Source organism: Tupaia chinensis, unplaced genomic scaffold, assembly GCF_000334495.1.
Source record: "Tupaia chinensis unplaced genomic scaffold, TupChi_1.0 Scaffold000494_1, whole genome shotgun sequence".
NCBI classification, from domain to species: Eukaryota; Metazoa; Chordata; class Mammalia; order Scandentia; family Tupaiidae; genus Tupaia; species Tupaia belangeri.
In genome coordinates this window covers 4,006,557-4,017,092 of record NW_006160006.1, presented here as the reverse complement: position 1 = coordinate 4,017,092, position 10,536 = coordinate 4,006,557, and the positions used below count along the sequence as shown (strand labels likewise).

The following is a 10,536-nucleotide window of genomic DNA, read 5'->3' as shown; positions in this document are numbered from 1 at the left end:
CACGACGCTGGCACGGCAGTGGGGACCCCAGTAAGGCTCTGAGTTAGCAGCGAAGGAATGTGATGGAGGACCATGGGCATCCGTAACTCAGCTTCTCAAACTCATCCTTCTTGCTTCTTTTCCTCCTCTTCCTCCTACATGGAGCCCAGGGAGAATTTGTAGCATAGAACCGAGGTTCTCAAAGTGTGTTCCCTGCCTCGGAAGTGTTGGAATCACAGGGGATCTTTTAGAAACAGTTTGCATCCAACCCCAGAGTAAGGGAATCATACACTCCAAGGAGTGTCCACTATCTGTGGATGCTGGCGTCCACTGAGGGCTGAGAGCCGCCGGCACGCTCCAGCAGGTGGGGCCTCTGACACTCGGTGCTGGGATTCTGCACAGCAAGCATTACTGCCTAGGAATACGTGCCATTCCTGAACCCACTTGTTCAGAAACGACGTGTGAGCTGGACGACCCACCAGGCTCTGCGTCAGGTGCTCTGGATGTGGCAGTGAACCCATCTGGCACAGGTCAGCACAAAACACCCAGGCCTGTGCAATTGTGAAGCTCGCCGTGGTGGGGCGACAGTACAGCGCTCCGTGGTCTGCTGGGCTCACTTCCCGGGGGCTCCCCATGCAGGCTACGCACACGTGCCAGGGGGTCTGGCTGACTGAGGCTGGGGTGGATTTCAGTGCAGATTCTGGGGGTATCTCTATCTCCTCTCTCTCTCAGAAGAGATAACTAAATACACTTAAAAATGCACGCACACATGCATACACACACGCGTGCGCACTGTGCAAGTGACTGGAGGCCTTAGTGTTAGGAGGTCAAGAAAATGTCTCTAAAAAAATGACATTTAGGGGCTAGCAGATGGTTTAGTGGTTAAGGTGATGGACTCCCACATGGATGACCATGGACTAAGTCCTGGAGGCTTGAAACTCACGCTGGGCATGTGTGTGTGTGTGCCCAAAATTCCAAGAGGAGAATGGAGAAGGGACTGCAGCGTCACCATACCTCTGGGGGGTGATTTCTCACTTCCTGTCTCTCTGGTGAGCACACATGTCCTACGGCAAAAAATCTCCCTTTAGAAAAACAAAGAAAGAAAGAAAGAAAGAAAAGAAATGACACTTAAATTGAGAGGGAACCACCAGAAATTAATCTGTCAGAGGGTGGAGGTGGGCAATATGAGGTCGGCTCTGACAGAGACAGGCCTGGGGACTTCTGGGCACTGGAAACAGAGCAGCGTGAAGAGGTCATGGGTCACGATGAGTCATAGCTGCAGAGGCAGACCTGGTAAGACCACACAGGGACTTCCAAAACCAGGCGAGAGCCATCAGGTGCCGGCAGCAGTAACTGGCTAGCATGATCTGATTCATGCTCCTTTTTAATGAATTTTTTTCTGTTAAAAAATAAGTAGAGCCTTTCCCTTACATAATTGTGTCTACCGACACGGAGATTCAAGTTCCCTCCGCGTGTCACTGTCTGATGGAGACATTGGCCGAGGAGGGGAAGGAGGGGAGCGTGTCTGTGTGGGCCCGAGTGCCAGGAACAAAGAAGGAAGGGTCCAGGGGCTGCTTCTGCTTCGTGGTTTTGCCTGAGCCCGGTTCTGCCTCTGCACGTCTGAAGCAGTAGGACTCAAGGTCATGGGCAATTGTGCTTCTCTGGCGGGTCGTCCTCTGTCCCTGACACCGTTCCTGCCCAGGCTGTGCCTGTTTAGAGGCCTTTCGCAAGCAGTGATTTCTGTGGAGGTTGAATTCCCTTTCCAGGCATCCCTGCCACCTCTCAGAATCATCCCCAAGTTTCTAAGTCTTCCCTAGCCACATTAATGTCCTTGGTGCTGCTGCCCTGGGCATCCAGTCCCTACCACTTAGGTAACTGGCCAGTTAAGGGGGGAATCAAGTCTTTGGCCACTTTCTGTCCTCAGCATGCAGCACGACGCGCAGCCTCTAGCATTCACTCAACTGGTGCATTTTGATGATAACCCACAGCAGGAAAGAGCACCATCAGCCCTTCATTCATAGAAATGTGAGGGAAATACCCCATCTTGGGAAATGCTCTCGGAGCAGTGCTTTGAAGTCAGGAAACGCAGTCACTGTCAATGTAAGCATTACATTTTTCTACAATTACCGTCAAGCTTAAAAGTAGCATCTCTGACTCATTAAATTGTGTGAGAAGGTAGATTCGGGGGTGACAGCAGAGAGCTGTAAGTGGAGAGTTCTTAATCTAGACCAGAGAGAGTGCTTCAGCCCCTTCCTCAGCTTTCAGCAAAGGTACCTATACCTCCATTCAGAAGATGATAGGAAACGCACATTAACACGTAAACAAATGCTGCTACTTCCTTTTAGCTCTCCTCTAAATCCCTCCGCCCTCCCCACTTCTCCACTCTTATCACCACCGGCCATCCCTCCTCACCACACCCCAGCTGCCCAGCGGGATTTCAGTTCCCTGGCAGCCAACTCCTCCCTGCGGCTGGCTTCCTGCTAGTGGTATCCTCTGCCCCGAGGTCTTCTCGCTTCTGTCTCTCAATTCCTGCCCTCCTTTAACCTCAGTCTGCTTGTCCTTTTCTTAAGAGAGCTCTTCTCTGACCCCCCAGAATAGGTGAAGCTTCTTCATTACAAGCACCCATATTCCTTATCTGGAAGGTCATTATCCAGTCACTGTGAAGTAATTTGATTTGTTTCTGTCTTCTCTACTAGACTAGAAGCCCTGAGACGTCAGAGATTATGCAAATATTATGCACTATAATATTTTCAATATTATAAAACCTGCTGATAGGGCATGTGCACTCACGAGAGAGAGAGAGAGAGAGAGAGAGAGATAAAGCAAGCCACCAGGTCTGGGACTTGAACCATGGTCAGCCATGTGGAAGTCCAGCACCTTAACCACCATGCCACCTCCTGGCTCTCCTAGAATTCTTTTGATGTGAAGTTATTTTGAAAGTTCATGCTGTTGGGTAAAAAGTGCATGCAAACAATCTCCTAGCTAGGAAGTGCCTACAGGTTCACCTTCCAGAATGTGATTATTAGCAAGGTTACTGTGGTCTCCTTCCCTGAAGGCTCCAGCAAGCCCACTGACATGTCTGTGACCTGTCTCTGTGTCCTCTCAGGCTGGGATTTGCCCTGCTGAGTCAGACAGCTGGAGAACAAATTGGAGCCATCGGCAGAGATTTCTCTGATCCCAAAGTCTGACCTGAAAGAACCCAAGCCTTGCACGTCTTCCTGTCAGGGTGCTGGCAGGTCACCAACTGTGCGTTCAGCAGTATGAGGTTTTACACACTCTCACTCACTTCACTGTTCCAGCCTTCATGGGCATCGCTACAGAACCTAACCAGTTTGTCAGCCCCTCTACCAGGGCAAGCCATCGTTTAGTGACAAGGAAGGGAAGGGGAATCTAATTCTGTTCTCTATTAACTTTCAACCCACCCCAGGCTCGTGCTTACATGAGTCTTCTCATACCCACCTTTTCTCATTTTCTCATTTTATATCCAATCAGAAAAAAATACCAGTATGAGTAAATGCTATGTTTTCAGGGTAGGGCATCAAACACACACCTAACTCACAGTGAGACGAAATATATTTGGACGGCAGCAAGCCTTCCTCTGCAGCGACTGACCTGCATACTTCTAAATTATCAGAGCCATCATCACAGGTGGTGGGTGGCTTCGGAACAGGGCTAGTCACCTGGAGCCCTGCACCAGCCACGCACTGGCCGCCGTCCGTAGCTGCCGGTACTTCAGGGTTGGAATCCGTGTCGGAAACTCTCGTCTTGACTGTGTCATGCTTCCTAAGACTAGGCTCGAGCTGGGGATCTCTGCAGCGGTATCTACCTGGGCTTTCTTCATGGCTCCTTGAGGAGCTCTTCATCTCAAAGGATCTTTTAGGCAGTGAGGGACGGCACCCTTGGTACCCAGGGGCTTTTCTTCTGTGTAGACTTGAAGAGCAACTCGCACACCCCACCAGCTCTTGTTCCTTTTCGCCTTTGGTTCCCACATCACCAAGCTCGATCCCGTTAGCAGGAGGCCCGTCCATGTTTCCACAGGCTTCGTTATGATTTCTCCGTCTTCTTCTCGACAGCCGGAATTTCACCCGAGCTCTTCTTTTTGCCTGAATCCACTCACTGTCATCTGAGGTAGATGAGCCTGCAGAATCTGTGCCAAGTTCCCTCCATCTGGGGCTTGAGGTCTGGAGGTGAAAATCGCTTCTTCTGGCCTTGGCTTGCTCTTCTGCACGCACAGGTCTCTCGGAGGCCCTTCTCCGCCTCCGGGGCCTCTGCCTTACTGGTTTCTTACTAGACTCCCTCCTAGCAGCGCTCAGCACCGTGACAGGGGTGCAGGGCTCAATTGCATCTTCCGACATGCCATGCAAGACGGCAGATCTAGACAGAGCAGCAGGCAAAGGTGGAAGATGGGAATGGAGAGGAAAGCCATGGAAAAACAGAGAGAGAGAGTGATGAAAATGACAGAATGGACTCGACATTGGCAAATAAAGATCAACTGAGGACAATGATCTAAAGGAGAGAAGACATTAAGCCAGTATAAATTGCTCAGGGACAACGCAAGACAGAAGCAAGAGCCGCACATTCTCAGAATACAAAGCGAGAGCACAGAGCACGGGTCTGAAAGCTACGGAAGGAGACCCCTGCTCGGCACTTACCTGCAGATGTCCTGGGTCGATGGACACACAGACAACCTCGACTGGCTCCTGGGCGCTGTCCCTGTGGTGGGGCTGCTGGCCTGGAGAAACAAGTTAGATAGCTTGGCATCTTGGTTCAGGTAATACATGGTCGATATCTTTCTTTTTTTCCACATATTTAAACAACTACAACAAACGTGGCTGGCAGTCATGTTGTTCATAACGCAGCTCACTGAGTGTAGGAAGTTACAGGGCTCGTTTTGCAAAAGTAAAACTTATTTGAGGAACTTGGAACAGCTGAGATGCTGTGCCGCTGTGCTGTTGTTTCACTTCTGAGAGCGGAAGATGATTCCACTAGTTTCTATTCTATTTACTGTAATTATTTGAGTGGAATGGCCCCGTTGGCCTTGGAAATAAATGAGCAACACTTGAGGGTCCGATGCCATAAAGGACTAAATTCCTACTGGGTGACATTCCTCTGGGAAGCCAGAGTAACCAAAGAACCACTCGAGTGCTAGATGCTGTCTGAAGTAAACATCAAGGTCCCATGAGACCCTATTTGGAGACTCCCTGAAATATTTAAAAGCTGACAGTTGTTACTGCTATTATTTTATCACTGGAACTAACAAGTTGAAGTGCACCCTTTGGAACACTATTGGCCTTTGGTATCTTTTAACCTGTGACCTTACTAAGCCCAAGAATAAGAGAACCTGAAATAACTCCGATTATTAATGCAAAGTAGATACATTTCACTAAGTCCTTACCTTTGAAGTGGAGCATTTCCCTCCCTCTGCTTGACTTTTTAAACGGTTACATTAGCACAGACGATGAGGACAAGCCAACAGCTGGGACGCATTGGTGGCTTCGCATACACCATGCCATGCTGTGACTCCACCTGCTACCTTTAATCCGTACAATAACCTCCCAGTGGGGACTAATCACCAACGTTGGCATGACTCTCTGCCAGTCACTGTTCTAAGCCATCCATTCATTCTCGGAACAAACGTGGGAGGGGTACTGTACTTACGCCCGTGTCACAGGGCAGGAGCAGACATTGGGGCTGCTTCTCTCTAAGGGGCAGTAGAGCAGAAATGTGGACCGGGAGTCCAGCGCTACCTTTGTTTTCTTTCCCATGGGCCGAACAGTTTCTCCTCCTCTATTCGGGAGGAAACCACGGAAGTCCCGGGTCCAGATTCAGACTTGCCTGACTGTGTAGGTGAAAGACACCAGTTTGCCACCAAGCATCTAACAGCAAAGGCAGGAAGACGAACTTCCAATTTTAAAGCGGTTGGAAAGACTCCCCAGTGAGAGACACACACTGGGGATGCGAATCCAGCAGAGGGTGACGAAGGGAGACCGACTGCAGCGGTCAGAGAACTGTGAAGAGGAGGCAGAGTCGGCTGAGTGAAGCCCCCCAAAGATGTCCACATCCAAGCCGCTGGGGCTTGTGAAAGGGTTTCCTGACAGGACAATGGGGCACTGGCAGCTGTGACTAAGATGAGGATCTTGAGGTGGGGAGATGATGAGACCTCCTAGCACAATCACAAGGGAGGCAGTGGAGTTCGGGGTGGAGAGAGAAGACACAGGTCAGAGGTGGAGGTCACCAAAGAGGGAGATGCACCATGAACGGCTCTGAAGCTGGAATGCAGGTGGCCTCAGCCCTGGAATGCAGGTGGCCTCAGGAGCCTGAAAGGCTGGAACATGGGCTTCCCCGGGAGCCCCAGCAGAAATGCAGCCCCGCCAGCGGGAGGCTCGTGTGGCTTCCAACCTCTGCATCGTAACGTAATCACGTAATACTAATCACGTAATAGCCTGTTATTTCAGGCCAGCGAGATTGTGATTTCTCTGTTACCTCGGTCGTAGGAAGTCAGCATAGGAAGTGACGCTTCGGCTAATCTTATAAAGCCAACAGGAGTCACTGAAGGTGAGGTGAGAAATAGCCCAGGTTCCTGTGGGAGGGGAAGCCAGAGTCTCAGCCTGCTCTGCTGCACATCCGCACACGTCTGATCTATCACCTGCTGAGTCTTTTTGATCAACCTATGAATACTATTAAACTTGGAGTGTCACCTGTGGACATCAGTCCGTTTGCAATGATCTCTTTCAACATCTGCATCGAAATTCACCGAGTTTGGGGCCAGGGGGTGAGACGCAGTACCACAGTCGGACGTGGCTGGGGAAGGTCCCGGTTCTCAGCCTGGGATCTGGGCCAGCTTGGCTGAGGGTGGATTACAGCATGAATACTCTGTTGGGGGTGATATTTTTTTTCTTTCAGAAGAAAGAAATTTAAAACAATTCACTAAGTTATTTTTCTCAGATTAACTTGACCTCTGGATCCTTCAAACAGGTTTGTAGTCGACTTGGCTGGACTGTGTGCCCTTCTTCCCTGTAGGCCCTGGGGCAGGCAGGGAGGCCAGGGTGCAGCAGCCGCCCGGGACCACACAGCGAGGGGTTCCCGCTTGCCGGTGTCCTCTTTGGAAATAAGAGTCGGTGTAGCCCAAAAGTGTGCTGAGTCACAGAGGGTGTCACTGCGGTCGTGAGGCATGTGACGAGGGACCTTGTGGAGAGCCACGGCTAAGGGGCTGTCTAGGCAAAGGTGGTGAGACAGCTGTACTCCTCCTAAAGCGAAGTTCTGAGTGTCACGGGCCTGAGCAAATCCAAGTGTGACAGTGAGAAAGGATTTACTGAACTTTGGCAGCACACGGCTTTCCTTTGGGGGGTGTTGGCCCACCGCGACGCTGGACCGATAGCCTCTATGTCTGTAGCCCTAGATATTTTGAAGGGGATAGAGAACGTTCCTCGTTGCCCATAAATAGTATTCAAACAGCTCACATGCCGTGTGAGTTTCTGGGTGCAGGTTGCCGGGGGGCTCCTGCAGAGACCACACCTGTGGCCTCGCTCTGAGCTCACCTGCAGGCCGACAGCTCCATGGCAGGCCTGTGCCCAGGTCTCTCTCTGCGCTGGGTCTCAGGTTCCTGTGCACAGGCTGGGCTGTGCATGAGCACAACCTGGAGGGGAGACACCCTTGGACGGGAGCCGGCGGGTGGACGCCCTACTTCTCCATTCTGCAGCGGCCGTGCTGGGCAGCTCTGAGGTAACTTCCAGAGTTTCTCAAAAGCTCCATGCTAGACGGAGGGTCAGCGGCCCTCCCCACCCCAGCCAGCTCGTTAACCCTTTATTGGCATTTCCTGTTTCTCTGTCTTACTGTTTTCATAACTTCCAATCCTTCCTGGGATTACCTGCTAGGAAAAGAGCCTCCGCCTCCCCATCACAGACACCACGTTAGTTGACACTGGGTTCTATCCGAGCGGTCGAGTACCTTGCAGAACCCTGCAGACAGAAAGCGGGCCCCGCTTGTTTCACTTTCGACTCACTTGCTCTGCAAACGTGGGCGACGGGACTGTTGTGTAACTGTGACTATGGCCAGTTCTGGGAATCAAGAAGCAGCTAGCACCCTGAAGAGAGTTCTCGTGTGGCGGGGAGAGGGACGCACGACAGGCACTTTTGATACGGTCCTGCCAGTCCTGGCTGCACAGAGCCTGGTACGAGAGTGCTGACGAAGGACAGGCATCTCACACGGAGAGGAGCTAGAGCAGGGCCGGGAGTGTCGGAGGGGAGCTGACAGGGCCTGGGAAGGGTGTGCGTAAAGTGAGGGGACGGGCAGTCCAGACAGGGACAAGGGGATGACGAGGACAGACACAGAACATGCTTTGGCGTGGGCACGGCAGGAAGTTGTGGGCCGACTTGGGGTGGGGAGTGGAGGCGAGGGATGTGAGAGGTGGTGGGAATCCAGACGAAGGAGCCAATGAGGCCTCAACATCACGCTGACATATCCAAGTTCATCCTCAAAAGACCGGAAAGTGGATGAAGCCATTCAGCAGCAATGGGAGCGGTTGAATGTGCACGCAGGAAAGCTCCCTTGGCAGCCGAGAACAGGAGGTCTGGGGCTGGCCGGGAGCAGAGCGCTGAACTAGGGTCCGATAAACTCACAACGACTTGGCGATGGAGAATGGTGTGGAAATATCATCCCAACGGGGCGTTTTATTTTTAAGTATGACAAAAAAACACCGGAAAGATCAAAGGAGAAAAGCAACCCAGGAAAACATCCAGGAACACTGTTTCGTGAAGCTCCGTGCAATCAGGTGTACTTTTATCAGGTATCAAAACACAGCGTGACCTTGAGTAATTAGCCACGTCGGATGTGGGGACGTGGTGAGGAATGGCTCATTAGAACAGAACGGACCGTCCAGAAGCCTACCTGTCTGTCTGCCTACTATTTCTAGCCCTTAGTGCATATAAAGCTGCATCTCAAATCAGTGGAAAGGCAGATTATCAAATAAAGGTGTTGGAGAAATGACTAGCCATTTAAAAACAGCCAAAGCTGAGTCCCTACCCTACGACTGCTGAATGTTGGATGGATGTAAGACTTAAATACAGTAAAACAACCCGTAACTGATTTCAAAAACACGGCACATATACTCACACCTCAGCGCTACTTCGGATGAAACTCAAGAGAGGATGCCGTATTTCACAGTGTACCTGGTAGACAAAGGGCCAGCTCGCTAGTGTTTAGACGTCGCTTACAACTCAAGAGAAAAAAGCTGATTGGTCTTGTGGAAAAATAAGTATAACATGCAGGTAGTTCGTAAAAAAGAAATTACGCAGGCCACGTGTACCGAGATGTTCAATTTCAATAAGTAAACAGATGCAGATTGACAATGCTGTCCACTTTTACTTAGCAGGTCACACTTTTTTTTAGGAGTTTGCCATAGGGCCTGTGCACTTGCTATAGAGAGACCGAGAGTGAAAGTAGAAATCACTGTCTGTGGTGGATGGGGCCCTGTCACAGTGCTCCTCCATCCTGTCCCAGGATTCTGGGCATGCATACACGTGTGCCTGGCCTGATGTTCAGGCTGACAAGTCTGGGAGTGGTCAGCCATGCGGGACTGGTATGTTAACCAACACACCCGCCACCTGCTGGCCCTCACAGCTGGGATAGCAGGCGGCCAGGCCAAGCCTCGCCCAACGCTGTGGAAGTGACTGTGAGTTGGCACAGCTTACTTGGAGAGTGATTCGGTAAACTCTATTAAATAGGAAATGCCGATGCCATTGGAGTCAGTAACTCTACCGACAGGAATGACTTTAGCTAAAACACTTGCACAATTGCCCAAAGACATGTATTTACAAGAATGTGCATTATAATGTGGTTTGTAATAGTAAGAAACTGGAAACAACTCAAGCTTTTATTGTTTATAATAAAATACATAAGCCATTAAAAAGAATACCAGTCAAGAGCCTGGCAGACCGTGAGAGCTGCTTGACTGTAGCCAGAGAGACGGCCACCAGGGCCACCAGCCGGGAGCACGGGCATCCTGGACCCAGAACACCCAGGAGGGCACCCTGCACCGTATCATCAAACAACTGCGGGAAATTGAGAGAAGCCACGACAGACTCAAAGTGATTATGTCCTGAACTGGCAGAGACTGATGTCTGCTTATTTATTTAGAATAAAGCCAAGCAGTTGCCATGTTGGTAGTAATGAGAGGCCAAGGAGAACATAAAGACTGAAATCCCTTTTAGAAAATCATGTTTCCCCCGTTCTGTGCAAACTTCGCCCCACCGTATGCTGAGATTCCCATGGGATTCTCTAGGCAACGTAGTTAACATCTGCACCGTGGGCTGATGACGAAGAAAATGATCCTGAAATGGAGCCCATAATCCCGAGAGAGAAAAACGGTGTGGCCAGGCAGCAAGCAGAAGGGAGTGGCATGGCCAGGTTTCTCGGGCTCCTTTCGGCAAATCAGGTTTGGAGAGGACAGATCTTTGCAAAAAGCAAAAGCCACGTCTGCCCTTGGCGACTCACAGCAGAGGTGGTGCTGGAGCTAGGGCAGGGTCTTCCAGGGGAGGCCCTGGGAAGCCAGCCGCCCGC

The 10,536-nt window shown here is 50.9% G+C and overlaps 1 protein-coding gene across 1 annotated transcript in view; it reads right to left on the bottom strand.

Annotated features, from left to right (window-relative positions):
* The window catches only part of MARCHF1 (membrane associated ring-CH-type finger 1), a 641,401-nt gene that overhangs the window by 76,293 nt on the left and 554,572 nt on the right, over positions 1 to 10,536 (bottom strand). Inside the window, exon 6 of the mRNA XM_006156469.3 lies at positions 4,632 to 4,711. Coding sequence (XP_006156531.1) covers positions 4,632 to 4,711 — 80 coding nt within the window. The remainder of the gene's footprint in view (positions 1 to 4,631; positions 4,712 to 10,536) is intronic.